Source organism: Xenopus laevis, chromosome 2L, assembly GCF_017654675.1.
Source record: "Xenopus laevis strain J_2021 chromosome 2L, Xenopus_laevis_v10.1, whole genome shotgun sequence".
NCBI classification, from domain to species: domain Eukaryota; kingdom Metazoa; phylum Chordata; class Amphibia; order Anura; family Pipidae; genus Xenopus; species Xenopus laevis.
Window position 1 is genome coordinate 95,211,196 of NC_054373.1, and position 20,553 is coordinate 95,231,748.

A 20,553-nucleotide genomic window follows, 5' to 3' on the forward strand; every position below is an offset into this window, starting at 1 on the left:
CTAATGTCATTGATCCATTGAATTGTGCCAATAGCCCTAATTATTAGACTTGGCAGGAAAAGGAGGTGATAAACCTACTAACAATGCATTAGCAGATTCAAATTTCAATTTGGACTCCCAGGCTCACAATCATGGATTCATGGGTCAGTCATTATAGTTGAAAACAGAAGCTGCTGGACCTGGGGTTTTCCGGATGAGGGGGTTTTAGCCCCTAATTTGGATCACCAAACTTTTAAACATAAAATAAACCCAATAGCAGGACAGCAATACTGATTGTTGCAGCTTCGTTAGGATCACAGTTACATAATTACAAAGAAAAGGCAAATCATTTTAAAAAAACATTTTTTTTGAACATTTGCTTGGGAAAATGGGAAATTGCCACCTTGTAATTCAGAGCATTTTGAATATTTGGTTTCAAGTTAAGAGATCCCATGAGGTAATACTATTTTCTCAGACTAGAAGCATCACAGTGTGTTATTTTCTGAGTAGTGGGGGCAGTATTCATCAGAACCCTTGTTAACACACAAAAAATGCACTGCCCTGAAGCCTTAGAAAATGTAAGTTAATTATTACACGTGTGCTGGATACTTTTGCTCATTCTGTGGCAACCGCAGTGCAAACAGAGTGTTAAACAAGAGCACCATCTTGTGTTAACTCATAAAAGTGAATCAGTGTAAAAGCCTCTAAATAGAGCTTTCGACAATATACACACAGGTACAAGGGTACAGGTTTTTGTTTTTGAACGATGCATGATTCCTATTCACAAACACACAAAGTAGTGCTACACAATCCTCACACTTTTTGTAGTGTTGGAAGCCGACTGTGACTCTGTCTGCTCAGGTCCGATCCATACTTCAAAACATATTTCAGCAGCAGTGAAAATTACATTTATTTGTGCAACAGGTGAAGCAACGTCCCTATCAAGCTTGATAAGCCCGAAACGTTGCTTCACCTGTTGCACAAATAAATTTAATTTTCACTATATCGGAGTGCTGCTGAAAAATGTTTGGAAAGATACATGATTCCTAAAAACTGCTCCATAATAACAATTGATGATCCTAGAGCACATAAAGTATAAAAAGCTACCACTGCATAACTAAACTGTACCTGGTTTGGGATTTCACTGAAAATTACTTTGGACTGACCTATTAACCCCTTTACTGTCAACACTTTTTAATCTTGTCACACCATGTGTGATGCCAATGATACTGCTAATATCCTAGAGAAAGTCAGACATATAAAATCTACAGAGCTGGCATTGCAATGGAGCATGTTAAAGCAATATTAGAATTATTTCACATTCTAGAAGTGCAGTTTTGATATTATTATTAAGGTGCGAAACTTGCCTCATGTGTCCCCCAGATCAGGAGCAGCAACCCCCTGCCCCCATAGACTTATGCAACAAACTTCTGTTTTCTTTTATACAGAAACTTGTCTTTTCTAGTGCAGAGAAATTAATTGCACTAGTGCCGGGAGACGGATTAACTTGGGGTAGTGGGCTGGTGGTACGGATAAGTGGTAAAGGTATGCTAGTAGTCACCCCAAAAAACTGTTTAAACACTATTCAGTAATAAATATGGGGGTAATCAGGGTAGAAGATTACATGCAATGTTATACAACACAAATCGGCCCCTCAGAAGCACATAACCCAAAGGGTCAGTGGGGCCTAAATCGGTGGGGTTGTGTAAGTCGCTCATTTAGTTAGCACCCCAGATGTGTACAACATTAGTATGGGTAGAGGTGCTGCTAATCGTTGGAGAGGCAGGCTTGGTAAATCCCAGAGCTTGTCTGAAAAGTGTTTAAACAGTTTTTTGGGGTGACCTCCATTAGCATACCTTTACCACTAATCCATCTTAATAATAAATTCTTGATTGCAGTTATAATTCAAGTTTGTGAGTTTTAGAGTAAAAAACCTGAAAAGTAGTAAAAATTTTTATGTTGATAAATCAGGCTCTAAAGAAGCACATGAGGAGGGGAAGAATGAAGTGGATATCTGTTCAGGGATTGGTCAGGTTTTAAATTGAATCTCCCAAGGAATTGAAGCAACAGCTCCTCTTCCCTTTCTGTTGTTGTTCAGCTGATTTGAAGAATTGATTGTAACAACAGCAGTCATAAATGATGTCACAACACTTCCTGACAAACCAGTTTTATCTTTTTATCTGTAAAATTCTCAAATAGTAAAAGAATAGTTGGGCCCACCACTAGCACCCCTAAGCATATTAATTATATAAAGCTGAGTGCAATGAAGCTGTGACATCATAATAAATACCTTACTCCATTTGCCCATGGCACAGGTACTCTTGATCCCAAATACTTAAAGGGATACTGTCATGGCAAAACATGTTTTTTTTAAAAATGCATCAGTTAATAATCGCTACTCCAGCAGACTTCTGCATTGAAATCCAATTCTCAAAAGAGCAAACAGATTTTTTATATTGAATTTTGACATGGAGCTAGACATATTGTCAGTTTCCCAGCTGCCCCAAGTCATGTGACTTGTGCCTGCACTTTAGGATGGAACTACTTTCTGGCAGGCTATTTCTCCTTCTTAATGTAACTGAATCAGTCTCAGCGGGACTTGGCTTTTACTGTTGAGTGTTGTTCTTAGATCTACCAGGCAGTTGTTATCTTGTGTTAGGGAGCTGTTATCTGGTTACCTTCCCATTGTTCTTTTGTTTGGCTGCTGGGGGGGGGGAAAGGGAGGGGGTGATATCACTCCAACTTGCAGTGCAGCAATAAAGAGTGACTAATCAGAGCACAAGTCACATGACTGGGGGCAGCTGGGAAACGGACAATATGTCTAGCCCCATGTCAGATTTCAAAATTGAACATAAAAAAAAACTGAAAATGGATTTCAGTGCAGAATTCTGCTGGAGCAGCACTATTAACTGATGTGTTTTGAAAAAAACATGTTTTCCCATGAAAATATCCCTTGAAATCAGCATATTTATTAATTGTGTCACATGGTGCATATTAGACATAATATGTCATAAAAGGTCGAGCTGTGTTTTTCTGAAAAAATTAAAAAAATTTCGAGGGTAGTTTCAGTAAAAACAATTTTTTTGGGATTAAAAAAAAAACAAAAACTTTAATTTTTCAAGATTTCTTATGCCCTGAAGCCACAAAAAGACCAAATCTGAATATACTACAGCTAAAACCTGTCGAGGTCATGTAGAAGTCAATGGCAGAGGTCCCTAGAAGCACTTGAAGATGTCTTTAGCATTCATGATTTTCAGGGTTTTTTTCGGTGGTTTGTGCTTGAAAACTCGATGAATTCAAGGTTTTTTTTGCAGATACAATCAATTTGAGTATTTTTCAAGATCCCCCCCCCCATTGCACTCAATACAGTTTTTTTACATTCTGGTTTTTTCATAAATAAGCAAACATTCATATTGTGAATTGTAAAAAAACCTCACAAACTTGACCTTTGATAAATAACCCCCTTAAAGGGGTTGTTCACCTTTGAGATTACTTTTAGTATAATGTAGAGAGTGATATTCTGACAATTTGAAATTTGTTTTCATTTTTTATTATTTTTGTTTTTTGAGTTATTTAGCTTTTTATTGAACAGCTCTCCAGTTTGCAATTTCAGCTATCTGGGTGCTAGGGTCCAAATTACCCTAGCAACAATGCATAGATTTGAATAAGAGAATGGAATATGAATAGGAGAGGGCTTGAATTGAAGGATCAGTAATAAAAAGTAACAATAACAATACATTTGTAGCCTTACAGAGCATTTGTTTTTTAGGAGTCAGCGATGCCCATTTGAAAGCAGCACAGTCAGAAGAAAAAGGCAAATAACTATAAAACTATATAAAAAAAATAATGAAAACCAATTGAAAAGTTTCTTAGAATCGGCTGTTCTATAACATGATAAAAGTTACCTTAAAGGTGAACCACCCCTTAAATTCCAACAAACTGTGTTTTGTGCCCCTTAAATTAAGAATAGCAACGAGGGTGTGAGTCTATGACAGAAATTAGCAAAATGTAGAACCTCTTCACTCACTGTATTCACTGATATTGGTTTTAAAGTTATATTTTACAACATGTAATTGCAGGTGAGAACAGTATTTGTTTATCTCTTTCTGGTCTGACTCTTAAAGGAAAACTATACCCCCAAAATGAACACTTAAGCAACAGAGTATTTAAATCATATTAAAGAATCTTACCAAACTAGTATATATATTAATAAATAATACACAAAAGCCATGAATATCCTGTAAATTATATCCTTATAAACGGTGAGTTCTGATGTCATCAGTTATAAACGGTGAGTTCTGAAATCATTTCTGTCACATGACTCACTGAAATTTGTGTATTATAATAAATAAAGTACCCCCGGTTGTAAAATATGAGGATATTAGAAGTTACCTCGGAGTTCCATGACCTGTATAAAAACACTCGGCCTTCGGCCTCGTGTTTTTATATGGTCATGAAACTCCTTGGTAACTTATAATATCCTTATATTTTACAAGAGGGGGTACTTTATTCACTATATATTGCCCTTTTACATCTCTTGCCTTGAACCACCATTTCATGATGGTCTGTGTGCTGTCTCAGAGATCACCTGACCAGAAATACTACAACTCTAACAGGAAGCAGTGTTGAAGCAAAAGACAGAACTCTGTCTCTCATGTGACCTAACATGTATGGTTTGTGTGCACAGTGAATCCTACGATCCCAGGGGCGGCCCTTATTTTTTAAAACAGCAATTTTCTATTTAGGATTACCCAATGGCACTTACTATTTAAAAAGTATATTATTATGAAAATGGTTTAGTTACATGAAGCAGGGTTTTACACGAGTTGTTTTAGGCAATATCTTTTTATAGAGACCTACATTGTTTGGGGGGGGTATAGTTTTCCTTTAAAACAATATACTGTAACAAGATTCTATCTGCCGACTTCCAACTTGATCAGATAACTTCAGGAATCAGAGCCCAGTGTGCAGAGAATGTAAACATTCAGACATAAACATTTTAAAACCACTGAAATATGTAAGCTAATATTTATTGGAAAATTGCTCAGAATTACATTTCTTTCACCATACAAAAATAGTTTTTGGGTGGAGGGCAAAAAGCAACAAATGCTGTGCCCTTAAAAACAGGAATGGTTTACATTAGACTTGTTTAGTAATCCTGGGCAGCAACTCATAGCAACAAATCAGTAATTTGTTCAGACATCTAAACAATGAAAGCAAAAATGTGACTGGCTGCTATGGGTTACTGCACTTGTGCACATTTTTCACTGTAGAATGTCATATACCCTATGCCAGACAACAATAACAGAGTTAATCTACACATTGCTGCCTGGTAATGTGACAAGAGGTGGACTAAAGAACTAGAAAAACTGACACGTCGCAAATAATTTTTATTAAAAATACATCATTTGTAAAAAATAGAACCTTTTTTTGCCAATGTACCTATTTACATTTTAGGACAATTTAAATACAGCTACATTGAATGGTGCACAACAAAGAATTATAAAGCATTAGTCTTTAAGGTCACAAAAATGTAACAGGCTGGAATGAAGACCACAATTATAAAGTGGTGTAACTTGCAATAATTTGCTCAAGAGTTGTGAAAGCTTCCAGGAATTCTTCTTCATCAATCCCAAATTTTGTGTATTGATGGACATATGCCCTAAAAGAAAACAGAAAAGGAGAATCTCACAATTGGAATTTGTTGCACGATTTTCAAATCTATCTCTTTAAATGCCAAAGTTTTATTCCTACCTACTCTGCTATAAGGAGGCTGACCATTAGAGGCTGTTTTATAAAATGCCTGGGAGTTAAAGGGGTGGTTCACCTTTAAGTTATGTTTTCGTTTTAATTATATGCAAATTGGCTCACAATAGCACTCTAAACATCATGCTAAAAATTAATTTAAAGGTGAACAACCCCTTTAACAGTGATGCCCAAAGCTTTACTTCCAAGTTCTATTTGCCGAAATAGAAAATGAGAAGACTCTACGATATTCCATTCTTTCTGCTGGCCAGATGGCCACTGTTGATCATACTCTTCGTCAATACAATCTAAGCTACTCTTAAAGTAAGCTAAAGAAAATACATTTTGACCAGACCACTTAATACATGCAGATGCTTTAGAACTATGGGGGTGTGTTCCCAAATTATTAGCATTGAGTTAGATTCAAGACATACTTTGATGCAAACATGTTCCATGCTTTGCCAACGATATTATCCAGGGGTTTCAGCAGAAATTGGCTGTTGCTAACCAAAGTAGCAGACTTCTCATATTTGTTAAAAGCTCTTGGTGTTTTCCAAAGGGTGAATGCATCATCTGCCGACAACCATGATGTATATAATGATGAATCTCTAAAGCCTTCTGAAAAGAGGTAAAATTCAGTGTCAGTTCATTATAGAGTTTAGACTTAGCAGGTGCAGAAGATGAATGCTCTCTTGATTGAACCACTTCTCTCTCAAATTAATTTCATTGACATTGAAATTTAGTGCCCTAAAAATGTAGAACCCCACTTCCATCTGTGCCCTAGTTTTCAAGTACACACTATCATGCCCCCTCCATATTTTGCTTTCAACTATTTAAACCCATCATAACATCTTTCCATTGGCCTCTATCTTGCACATGCTGCCTATCAGACTATTCTGGGTCTTACAAAACAAAAGAAACATTAAGACGAGACATTATTAAAATATACGTTTATTTTCCTTTTAGTGAAAATCTAGAAATGTATAAAGGATTGGACTGGGGTGTGCAAGGTCAACTGGGGCTGCTTAACCCCAGCCCCCCCACCTTAACTAACTTTTTTTTGCCGCGATCAGGGAGGGAGGCTAGTGGGGGACCAATGGCAGAGGGCAAATGGGGGAGCAACGGTGGAGGGCAAGCGGGGATCAGCTGAGTCCACTGAGTTTTTTCCTGGTGACCCGCTGGCCCAGTTCGACCCTGAATTTATAAAAAGTATTCAAGAACTGTAAAAACCCCAGTGTTTCATCTTACCTAAAGAGGCGGTTTGCACATCTTTCCCCCGAAGGATAGCCAAGTTAGCAACAGAAGTGTTAAATTGAAGTTCTTTTCTCAGGGAAATCTGTTCTGCTGCTGGCTGAGATGGGAGCCGCACATGCCAATTAATACCTAAAATAGCAGAGTGTGGATAATATTAGTTGCTCTTGTAACATGCCAGAGAGAAAATGTGGTTATAGTTTACTATGCCACACAAAAGTAACTAGTGAGCAATCCGGGCAAAAATACATTAAACAATAAAAAACATGAATTCCTGAGTAACATGATAACATTTTATATAAAATCTCAGTCAGGTATAAAATATATATAACAAAGTACAGAGTGATACATCATCCAGAATGCTTGGGGTCTGGGATTTTCCAGATAAGGACTGCATAATTTGTAGCATTGTGCCTTATGGTTACTAAAACCAAAAAAGCATATCTGTATTTTGAAGTTTTCTGGATAATGGATTTTCAGATAACAGTGATTTGAGATAAACTAGCAGCAGAAAACCTCCTTTCAGGAACTTTCTGATGCATTTTAAATAGTGAATGCCATATTATATGTAATATCTGAATCGGCGTTTATCTTTTACAGAGCATTATTTTTAAAGGAGCCTGAATACAAGCTCTTGTACACATCAGTCACTAAGGGGAGGAAGTGGTCTGTGTAAAATCAGCCAATTACAAACATGGTTCATTAACTTCTCCTACTTGGTTGTGATTTTCTGTAATTGTTTAAAATCAAAGTCCTAAAATTGTGGTGGATGATTTTATAAATGTAGTGTAATTCTCTACAAGTAACTAAGGAACTACATTTTGCACTAACTGTACTTAGAACATAGTGCATAGTTGTGCCAATACATGATACATTGATACATTGATAACAGAAAAGTCATATTTGTTTATGGTTCAACATTGCAAGGAGCCTGAAAGTTACAGTTCAGGAGCACAGCAAAAGAGCTGCAGGCAACAACACTATAATAACTATTCCACAAAATGCCCTTTTGTTTATACATTTCAGAATGTTTCTGAGAAGCTGCATCACTTTTGGCTACCAGGAAAAGTAAGCAAACTGTAGCTAAATGGTTCATTATTTGGTGTGCACTGAATGGGTGACCATTGCTTCCAAAAGATATATTTATTACAATGTGTGCAAGTAAATCAATCTACGGCAGCTTTTACCCAAAGGCAAAACCTAAATGCATAATAAATGTATTTAAAACATGGTTATCTTGCTTCAGATATCAATGGCCTTAACACGTTAGGTACAAGATGTCTAAAGCTTTAAAGGAGACGGAAAGTCAAAATCATTTGGGAGTACCAAAAGTTAGGTACCCCAAAATGATTGTACTCACTTACCTGTTACAGGGCCTGTGCTCCTGTTAGCAGAAAACTGCCCCTGCCTGGGGGTTTCGTCTCAGTTAGCATCACAGAGCGTTCCTCTTCTTCTGCTTCTTCTTCGTGTAAAGAAAAGAAGAAGCAGAAGAGGATTGCTCCGTGGTGCTCACTGGAAATTTTCTTCAACACGGGGCAGTTTCTTTCTGATAGGAGCACTGGCCCGAGATATTAGGTAAGTGAATAGAGTCACAAGTGGGTGTCTTACTTTTGGCAACCACCAGTGATTGCTGCCTTTCCTTCTCCTTTAATGTTCATGTTTGCCATAATTCCCCTTTTATAATTTGAAATGATTTGTACCCTGAAGACAAAAAAAAAGGCTAAGAAAATATCAAGTATTTGCGACTGCCCTTATTTTAGAAACATTACAGAATTTTTAATTGATCATAATTATAACGTTTCTTATATCAGTATGGTGAAGCTTTTACTAAATTTTCACTCTCAATAGTTTCCCTTTAAGATTTCTTTGAAAGAAAAAAATTATAACTAGAACTGTAACCATTAAGAATTAAAATGACTGAGGAGAAAGGAATAAAGACATGTGACCCAACCAGCTTCTTTCTTTATTAAAGTTTGATTTATCCAGTATTATATAGACTTACTATTTATGTGTATGCATGTAAAGATATATATTTATTTATAGCATAGTCTGTAAGTGCCTGCACTCTTATATAAGAAAAAGACAGGTTGCATGACCAATGATAATATTCACCAACTAATAAGTTTGGGACTAGCTGTGCATTATATAATGTGTTTCTTTATCAGGACATTTTTCCATTCTAAGGATAGAGTGAAAAAACCTAATGAAGACTGAAACAATGGAAATCTGTACAATGTGTAAAATCTAAAGACCGAAACAGGAGTGCTGGTCCCAAAGTCATTATTTAGTGCATGTATGTATGAATGTATGTAACTATGTATGTATGTATGTATGTAACTATGTATGTATGTATGTATGCGTGTGGTATCAGTAACTTCAGGGACTTTTGTCTGTCTGGATTTATAGTTTTGCATAGAAAGATGAATGCAAGCAGATGATAATTTCCATTAGCAATATTTGGAGTATATATCTAGGTGACCTAAGCTGAATATACTAAGAAGGATTTGTTCTAGCATGGGAACCAACAGCTCTTACTGTGGAAGCTGCAACCACATTTTCTATCAGAAAAAGCCTTTCCCCAACATAAGTGAAAGGAGTTTTTCTTCCATAAAACTGTCCAAAATCACCATGGGAATATCCAAAAGAAATCAACTCTGGCAGTGAACAAGGCAGCTTATGTTTTAACTGCCTAGCTATTTGTATTTATTTTAAGTTCTATTTCATGACTGTCCTCACCTTCTTCCATTTTAGCATTAGCAATAAGCATTTGCCTCAAATGTTTGAGTAACCCATGCCAATTAAAAGTACTGTATGCCAAGGAGTGTTCAGACATCTGAGGAATGTTTCGGAGACCCAGCATCTTGTATTCTGGGTGTGGAACCAAACACTCCATTAATTCCACTGGGAAGAAAAGGAAACATATTGTATTAGTAAGCTCATCCTGTTTTTTTCAAGAATGTATTAAATATCTTTTAATATATATATATATATATATATATATATATATATATATATATATATATATATATATATATATATATATACATACATACATATATATACACACACACACACACATATACACACACAGGTATGGGATCCTTTATCCAGAAACCCATTATCCAGAAAGCTCCAAATTACGGAAATATCTCCCATAGACTCCATTTTATCCAAATAATCCAAATGTTTAAAAAAAGATTTCCTTTTTCTCTATAATAATAAAATAGTTTTTTGTACTTGTTCCAAATTAAGATATAATTATTCTTTATTGGAAGCAAAACCAGCCTATTGGGATTATTTAATGTTTGCATGATTTTCTAGTAGATTTAAGGTATGAAGATCTGAATTATGGAAAAATCCATTATCCGGAAAACCCCAGGATAACAGGTGCCATACTTTTATTTTAATGTGGCATTTTATATTTGTTTGGCTTCAGCAACAAAAACACAGTTTTTCCATGCATGGATATGCCCAATGGAAAAATATGATAAAGGGTGGATTTAGTAGGTTGTTCATTTTCAAAGATCACAACTGCAAAGCTGTCAAATGTATAATAATTTATACACACACATCTTGTTATATACAAATATGTAGAAACATAAATCAGTTATATATAATTCACAAATAAACTTTTACATTTCTTAAGGGACCAAGCAAAACAAACATAAAATCCAGGGGAAAAAAACACACAGAGAGCATGATCATGGGACTGCAAACAGGGTACATAAAATCTGGCTTCTACTGTAAATAGTAATATAAAGACAACATTAAACAGCTGGATAGAAAAAAAAATAAGGAAAGAGATGAATAAAATATTAATAACAAAGTAAAGAAAAAGATGAAGCAAAAAGACCCCACAGGTGTGAATGAGGGATGTGTAAAGAAGTTAAGTAAAAGCTGCGAGAAAAAGTTAGAAGGAATAGTGAGAAGATGGGTGGAACAATGGAGTAAAAATAAAGTTGAATAGCAGAAAAACATTCTTCTAAGTAATGGAGAACATATTGCATAAAGCAGTGAAGGGCAAAATACAAATTGAAGGAATAAGGCAAATGAAAAGGAAGATAGTAGGCAGAAAAGAAAGCAGGTGAAGCTGCGAACAAATTAAGTAATGTATGGAGCGAATAGCATGGGGTAGGCTAGTTCAATGAACAGCAGATGAACAGTAAGAGCTCATGTTATGTGATTTAGGTAGAGCAGCTGGCAAAAGAAGAGAGGGAGCAAAAGTTCAAAGGAAAAGTAAATCTGCAGAGAAGGTACTGTAGAAAAAAGTTGAGATAAAATGTAGGAGACAAGAGTGATGGGAGACAGATGGAACTAAATGAAGCAGAATACAGGGAGAGGGCAAAATGAAGATGACAGATTGGAGCAGCATGGGCTAAATCCATCCATTGATTCTTAATTTGGCCAAGACTCAGATGTGTCCAAATCATTTGTTTAACATTAATACAATACAATTCCTATATGTCTTATCAATATGAAGTTCTGGGCAGCTAAAGGCTTACACGTTTTAAATAGTTCTGTCACTTTACATGCAAAAATTAGCCATTGTATTTAGTTCAGTATTCAATTTTATTTTTCGTACTGGATTATGGATATCACTTGACTGTATGTGTATGTATATATTATAGGCATTAGCCATTAAATGTTAAAGTTGAGGCCGTAATTGCACTCCAAAAACTGGAATCAAAGTCTCTTTTTTATGAGGTTGAGAGTGTTCCCTGTGGATGAATTCAGGGATGGAATGGTAAGCAACAGCAGCAAGACAAAGTTTTGAAGAACAGGGAAAGCTAATTTATAAATTACATTCCTACTCATAGGTCCTTGCATTACTAAATTGGTCTGCTTTTCGTGTGACTTACGGCTTTTTTCAATGATTAGTCTTTCCCACCAGCCCTGGGTTACGACCCTACAATCTCAGCTCTTGAGTATATCCCTTGCATCTATAGTGTCAGCAATGAACTAATAGTGATTGCACAGATTCAACAACACGCAGGGGAAACAGACATCTTTGTAAATCAAGATGGCATCTGTGATGGACTTAGATTGCTCATTACTTCTACATCCCGGGACTCGGGTACAGAAATGCTACTTGGGAGATTCTTACCAGGCAAAATCAATGGGCACTTATATAATTATTTTTCCTAGTACTTGAAGACAAGAAATGGAAGTCAGAGTGGATATTAGTAAAAGACAATAGCTCTGAGAAGAGTGGAGGAGATGGCCAGGAATGCACAGGGAGACAAAAAATTTAGTAAAAACAGAGGAGTGAAGAAATTAATTAATTAACGTATGTTAACAGAAAGGTTTGGTATGCTATCCTTTGCTTAACAGGAAGCCATGATAAAGATTTTACCAAGGGATAAACAGGTTCCCTCTAAGGCCCTGATAAAGCCGCATCCGGTGAAACGCACGTTGGCGTGTATGCAGTGAGGCTTTTGACCCAATATCGCTACATGTGGACAGCATCGCTAAAACAAAGTGTGTCAGATGGGGGATTGTACGGCTTTCGAACAAAGATTCAAGATGCGGTAAAGTATGAGATAATTGTCTCATGTGTATGATTCATCCATGCATAAACTTTCTTGCCGTATACAACATACCCGGCATCTGCTATCAGCCAGTCTTGTTTGTAGCACATGTTTAAAACAGCTGCCGTAACTGTTACAATTTTTGGGTCATTACGTACTAATTTTTTAACATTTTCAATTTTTTGGACACAACGGAGTTTTTTCAAGTTGCTACATATCAACTTCAATCAATTGACCACATGCCAATGAACTTTATACTTCCTTTAATCAATTGCATTTTGTATTAATTCATCAAAGGTTAATTAAATAAGTGTTAAGAATCAATGTATTTGATAGACAGTCTTTATGAAATATGGGTTTAGATATGAATTGGATGATCTTAAAACAATGAAATAAAAATTAAAAACTCTGATTAACTATTACCGTGTGCAGAGTATGAGATACTTTTGTAAAAACTTCAAAGAACAGGAGGATTGACTGAAGAAGAAGGAATAAACACAAAAAGAGGCAAGAGTAACACAAATGTAAATAAAAAAGGAGAATGTGAAATTATAGCAGAAAGAAGGCAGTGAGGAATGGCAGGAAGATAATTAGTAAAGATGAAGAGAGCTTTGTCAAATATAGAACACAAGTTCAAGTAAGCTTTAACGTGCTATCAATTGTAAATGAAAACTCACTGCTACATTGTAATAGTAAATTACTAAGACATACCAAGTGGATTTCTGCAGTAGTGCTGGGCTGTTTCTGATGTATACACTGGCTGAAATATACTGCCCAGCTGATGTGCAATAACTTTATTTACATCCCTGAAAGAAATCTGCTTTATATTCATCAGCTGAGAACAAACTTTATGGATGATATCATTTTCATGGACTAGCAGGGCATCTGAGGACTGGTAGAGACGTGACAGCGTCAGAATAGAATTGTAGTTCTGAACAATTACCTGCCAAAAAAAAATATTTATTTTAAATAAACTTAAATGTAGAGCCATGGTAGCTATAAAAGACATTTGTATTATACTTCCTGTAAACATATTATATTCCAGTGTGTGTTTCTGAAGGGTTATGTGCAACAAAAATGGATGCATTGATTTGAGTGCTGCAAATATTCTTTTGATGCAGGTAAACGGTTACACGTGTGTCCTTAGTAAACCTTCTTAGAAGCCATTGGCTGCTCCCTCACTGTTTCTATAAACTCCTCTGTGTTTTGACAAATATTTACTGGCAGACTCAGGTCTGTTTCTGTACATATGTAAATGTAAAAGAAGTTATTTCACAACAGGGCTGAATCTGTTACCACCTGTGCTGAATGTTAGTTTGGTGGAAGGAATATCATTAAGAAAATAGTCATCATAAATAATTATGGAAGCAAGGTAACTATGTGTATTGCAAAATCAAGGCACAGAATAAAATAAGTGTTTAGGTTACATACAATTATGCAGTAATGCCTAAGAACTCTCCATTTGCTGTTGCATTGGTCCTCTAACAAGGAGTCACTAATTGCTAATGAAAGCAGTAATTCTGTTGGCTTTTGTTATATTGTATCAACAGTCCGAGCCACCAGGGCAGAGAATAGAAAGGGACAGACAGACACTGCTTTCAATAACAATACATATACAAATAACTTAAAAACCATAGACATTTTTTAATATATGTATATTTCAAAGTTGCTTAGAATTAGGTGTTCTTTTTTTGGGTTGACGTCCTTTAAGTCAGGCAATACGTTTCTATTCTGTTTGATAGGGATGACCTTTGCCCTGTACATATATATATATATATATATATATATATATATATATAATATATATATATATATATATATATATATATATATATATATATATATATATATAACACCACTTTCCCATAGCAAATATAATTTACTTCCCCACCCTAATAAAGGAAATCGTGAATTCCAATTAAATATTTACCTCTCCAGTTCCATAAGGCCAAATCACTTGATTGAGTAGAAGTGAGTCAGGATATGCATCACGCAAACATCTTGTGAGGAATGTCCCCATGCCAGAACCTGTTCCTCCAGCCATACTCGTTATAGTGAAGAAACCACCCAATCGGTCACACTTTTCCACCTGTTTTCTAACTAGATCCATAACAATGTCCTTGTGCTTTGGGCCCTGCATGCAGTACCTGTGCCCAAATAAAAAACAAACAAAAAAATATTAAACTGAAAAAGTATATGTATTCTTTAGCATCATTATAGCTATATTAAACTTTGTTTAAAGGGTGACCATAAAGCTGCAGGTATTTCAACTGTAATTTCTCAATAAAAGTCTCATACTTAATGAGAAGGAGAGGAGGGCTTAAACATAATTCATCCAGCTCTAACTAAGCTACAAGCACAGGACCCTGACTGCATATTTAAATTTTTCTTCTGGAGTTAGACTACAAGTCACTGTTGGCCCTAGTAGTGACTTTTGGGGAGACAGATTTAAAGATGCTACACATCTGTTTCCGGTTTTCTTTTTTTAGCTGTAATGGCTAACAAGCAAGGCTTTCCACCTCCTGTATAGCTTGTAGCAAATATAATCTTTATAACATGTATTCTAATGCTATATATTTTTGTACAGCACTGTCAAATATGCTGGCCTGTTTATACATGTTTAAAAGAGTTCACTTTAATTTCAAAGGCCTTTCCAACAGAATCCCTTTTGGTCCTTTAGGAAAATTTTTATATTTATCATGATAACCTTTTCTAGCTTCAGCACATTAATCATTCCTATATTATATACCCTTTGATTTTCCAATTTGAAGAAAAGTGCAAATGCTTTTGGAGCATTCTTCATCATTGAAAAATTATTAGCTTTTTTAATGATGGAGAGCCTTTTTTTTAAAGTAAATCCTGTAATGCTTGCTTTTATGAAAATGTAATAACAAATTTGTATTTGTCACACTGTTGTGTTAGTATAGTTGGGGCTAATGCCTTGAATAACCTCAACACAGGGCCTGGGTACAGAATACAACTGTGCTGAAAAAATGATGGATTGTCATCTGAAGTTCACTTCACAAATGTTGAGCACATAGTAATAGACTCAAAAGTTCAAAACTCAAGTATCAACATTATAACAAGTTAATGGAGTCGTTTCAACATTAGTTCAATGAATAAGACCTGTGCTGTCTATACTTTGAAACTTTTTTTCCCTTTCACAAGAATAGTTTCTCACTTTCCAGCATTATGGTCCTTACAAGCAACTGTGGTAGGAAATGTATAATTAGCTTCTCATTATCTTGAAGGCTGAGACAGATCGTGGATGAGGGGGTTGTTTATACAGAACTCATTGTCTCAATTTAACAAACTATAATAAATTGGTGCTCTATCATTGAAAAAAAATAACGAAAGGAAGGAATGTTTTTTAAACAATAGGCAGCATTAATTTACCACACAATTCCTTATTGAGTTCATGTTGAAGGTGTATACCACCCCACAGTTTATTTAAGAGAGTCAATAAGACCTTTGTAATATTTTGTATTTTTATTTAGTCAACACACTTCTTTCTGAGAAAGATAGGCACTTTTATTCAGGTTTGTGCTATGCGGTCAGGGCCAAATAGTACAGAATCCCAGCACTGGAACCAGGGTAAATCTAGAACAATCAAATAAATAATATATTATTAAAATATAATATTAGTGAGAAATTGCATTAAATACCATACCCATTTGCCCAGTTGTTTCCACATCCCTGTTTCTGTGAAAACTGAGAACTGAGATCATATTTCCATTTCCCAGAACGGCCTGCCATTGATAAGGTTTGAGAGACGACTTTTGGCTCCATATCAACAAGAACTGCCCGTGCTACTAAATCTACAACAGAAGAAAACATCTAATGCATGCTACAAACAGTGCCTTATGATTAAGCAGCAAAACACATAACACAGGCTACACAATTGTAGTCAGTGACCTCTTATTTGCAAAATATGTTTCTAAAAGGACATTTATGAAGCAGCACAAATGTTAACAAATTACTTTACAGTGATTCTGCATTATTCTAGCATTTAATAAGCAAAACAAATTGAATAAGCAAAGGTAAAGATCTCATACATAAAATAGAGATGTCATACAAAAATATTATGATCACAAAAAATCATTCCTTCGTATTTGTTCATCCAGCAACAGGAAATGTATAGAATACATTTAAATGGTAAGGATTGGCTAATACACCGGGTGTGTGTGTAAAAATTTGCTAGGAAATTTGTTAGGCACCCCAGTGTATTATTAGAATCCTTAGAAGTAAGCTAAGCAGCCCTGAATAAGATGCTTAAGAGATGTATCAATCTAGCCCAGGGGTCAGCAACCTTTACTATCAAAAGAGCCATTTTGCCCCCTCTTCCACTAAAGAAAAATAGTCTGGAGCTGCAAAACATAACACAGTTTATAAACCTTTAAAAGTTTAAACCTTTTTTTAATTTTAACTGTTACAACAACAGAATACAACAAACAGAAGTGCAGTGTGTATGTGTAGACCTACTTTGAAATAAATTAAGCACCAAATAGACCTATTAAATGCTAGTGTTCTCATCTGTTTAATGTGACTTCTGTTTCTGAAGCTCCATGCTGATCTTGCCTCTCTTGTCTTGAATGTGTGACTGCGGTAAGGACCATGATGAATCATTTTGCTGCGGCTCAGTCTTGCCTGTCACTCCTGGGACGTCTATACAGCCCTCTCACCTGCTGGCGAATGCCTGAGTGTGCGACCGTGGGAAGCTAACCGTTAGCTTACCACGGTCGCACACTCAAGAAGCCGCCAGCAGTTGCGAGGGCTGTATAGACGCCCCAGGAGTGACAGACAAGACAGAGATGACACGCAGGCAAAGCCCGAAGACTGAGCAGCAGCAAGCAGGATGAAGAGCCACGTGAGGCTCCGGAGCCGCGGTTGCCTACCCCCTGTTCTAGCCTCATTGTCTTCTTAGTGCAGTGGGAGCCAATCAGAGATCAATGCATCAATGATTTCTCATTTGACATAAACCTCAGAATGTTAGATGCATCCAAAAGCAAAATTAAAGCCGAGAAATAATTACCTCCACATTCTTCCTCAAGGAAAAATCGTTCTTTGCAAACAGTCTGATAATTATCATTTTCTCTCTTAGTACTATGCCCTGTTTTACTGTGAAGGTCATTGCAGAGGACATCAAACAGTTCATAGCCAACCTGGTTGCCACACTGGCCAAGCTGCACCGTAACTACTGACATTCTGTACTAAAACATGGATCCGTTATTTTCGGTTATCTGTAAAAAGAAGTACAAAAAGGATTTTGTAATTGCAGAATACAATTTAATTAACATTTGCAAAATCCTGTTATGCATTTAGGCAAATAGGCCTTAAAAAGTAAAGATCTGTGTCTCCGAAGATTCTCCAGTAACTCCCCATTGCCTTCTGCTGATTCACTGCACATTATCTGTGTTGCTGTCACTTACTGAATTTAGGAACCCACTCACAATATAGAGTACAGTATACATGGAATAGAAATGTCACAAGGCTGATTAGTAATTAATATAGATAATTACTACATGGAAGCACAGACACCAGTGCAACTAACATCAGAATTTAATAATCAGCTCTATAGCATCAGCTTATATTACAAGCAAACTTCATTTTCTGCTTGATAATTTGGACTATCCCTAAGCTTAGCGTCTCAACAGCTGATCAGAGCCCACTGAGCATGTGAGTGTCTGAAATTCCAAGATAGTGAACCCCATAACAAGTTTGAAGTCCTGGATCATTGCTGCTATTGACAAGTTGAAACTTTATGCTGGTGCAATAAGGTCATTATATAAAATATGGCATTTTTAGCTATATTCATTTTTAGGGTTTAGTTCTCCTTCAAAGAACAAGGAAAGCGCATTTCACTAGTAAAATAAATTGCTATTTTTTCCATAGGCCAGTGCTTTTACTCAGAAAAAAATTAGCCATCTATTTCACTGTAGGGGGAGGGGGGTTCCTAACATTTCGGCAACTCTTACTAAAATTTGCTTTCCCTGTCCTTTAAAGGGGTGGTTAACATTTAAGTATATTTCATGTATAATACACAAAATCCATGAATATCTTGTAAATTATATCCTTATAAACGGTGAGTTCTGATCTCATCAGTTATAAACGGTGAGTCACATGACTCACTGAAACTTGTGTATTATAATAAATAAAGTACCCCCAGTTGCAAAATATGAGGATATTAGAGGTTACCAAGTAGTTCCATGCACCCCTCCTCTGGAACTCACATAGAATACCACATTTCTCACCCACTTAATTCGATCTTGCCCACTCCCACACCTTGTGTATTACTCCCTTCCCCTTAGACTGTATGCCTATGCATAGGGCCTTCCTCACCTTTTTGTACCTGTATTGATTGTGATGTTTGTTACTCCATATGTTCTATGTATGTAATTCATGTGATTTAGTTGTATAATCACATTTACTTTACAGTGCTATGCAATATGTTGGCGCTATATAAATACATGTTAATAATAATAAATAATAATAAGTTAACTTTAAGTATATCATAGAATGGCTAATTCTAAACAAATTTCAAATTTTATTTTTTTCCCATCTTTCCAATGGGGGTCACTGAACCCATCTAAAAACAAATGCTCTGTAAAGAAAGGAATGCACAAGCTCTCTAGTGCGTGCTGGAATAACCCCCGGGCCGGTGCAGTTTTCTGCTGATAGGAGCACCGGCAGAGCCGGATTTTCATAGTGGACACCCCTAGGCCCGCTGCCATTTGTCCCCCCACCCTCTCCCTTTTATTCACACAAATTTTCATTGGGACTGAAGCTCACATTGGGAATTGGCTCACAGGTAGGGTTGCCACCCGGCCGGTATTTTACCGGCCTAGCCGGTAAAACACCTGCCAAGGCTGGGGCCAGTATTACAAATTTACCGGCAATGCAGTTGCCGGTAATTTGTAATATCCTTTAAAAAAAAGCCCTCGGCCTGCCCCCATTTGCACAGAACTTACCTTTTTGTAGTGTTCTTCACATCGCCGCGATGTTGCTCTGCCCCTTTTTGCATCACACTGCGTAGCCCGCCCCTTTTTGTGTCATGGACTGCCTCATTTTTGTACCCGCCCCCCACCAGCCGGTTATTTTTTTTCACTAAAGGTGGCAACCCTACTCAAAGGAAATTCATAAAACTATTGTATCTCCTGCGCATCCTCAGTGTTTACAAATGCGGGTATGGTTGGGCAGCATGCCGCCCCCCTAAAATCCTGCCGCCCTAAGCCTGGGCCTTGGTGGCCTCTCCAAAAATCTGGGCCTGAGACCAGCCCGGAGTGTGAGGTAAGTATATGCAATCACTCGGGGGTGCCTAACTTTTGGCACCACACCACACGTTGTAGCAGCGCACTCCTGGAAGAATTGCACACTCACGGATTATGGATAAAAGGTATAAACTTTTATTTTAACATCCGATTAACCAAACTCAGCGTCTGAGGTCTGGTGCGTTTTGTGTCTGCGCACTTCCCCAGAGACCTCTAACTCTTGGCACCCCAAGTAAATCGTGCCTTTCCTTCTTCTATAGGAGCACTGGCACAGGGTAGGTAAGGGATTCTAATGACTGGGGGGTGCCTAACATTTTGGCACCCACAGTGATTATTTCTCCTTTAGCAAAACAGTGGTAAGTCTATGCAGAGACAACATTCTTGGGGAAGGCTATGGTTCCATAAAGCCAACTGAAATGAGTGGCAAAATAAGCTTACATAATAAGTATGAATGAATTCTGAATGAGATGTAAAGGAAATGTGTACATACACACACACGTCAAACTAAAGTTAAACTGTGACACACAATACCTGACGAACCGCAGTTACAATCATTAACAAGCCACGTCAGGGAAACTCCATCTTCAAATCGTGTTTTAATTTCTTTCCATAGAATCACGCACTCTGTTCTGGCTTTCACAACACTGTCACTACCGTCAACGGGCGCCCTAACACTGGAACTGCGCATGCGCATCTCCCATACTGAATTACCCCTCACTTTAACTTGGCATGCCTGTCGCCGCACAATAATTAAGGGAACAAACCAACTTTGTTACTTAGCC

General features: G+C 36.7%; 1 protein-coding gene across 1 annotated transcript; it reads right to left on the reverse strand.

Moving 5' to 3' along the window:
- Window positions 1–4,991: 4,991 nt before the first annotated feature.
- On the reverse strand, window positions 4,992–20,439 carry tubd1.L (tubulin delta 1 L homeolog; the record flags this gene model as incomplete). The annotated part of the gene is given in 9 exon segments (NM_001087678.1): window positions 4,992–5,641; window positions 6,159–6,342; window positions 6,973–7,107; window positions 9,712–9,876; window positions 13,215–13,446; window positions 14,434–14,650; window positions 16,174–16,321; window positions 17,536–17,743; window positions 20,303–20,439. Coding segments are annotated over 8 exon segments (1,356 nt in total). The 3' UTR covers window positions 4,992–5,538.
- Window positions 20,440–20,553: the final 114 nt, after the last annotated feature.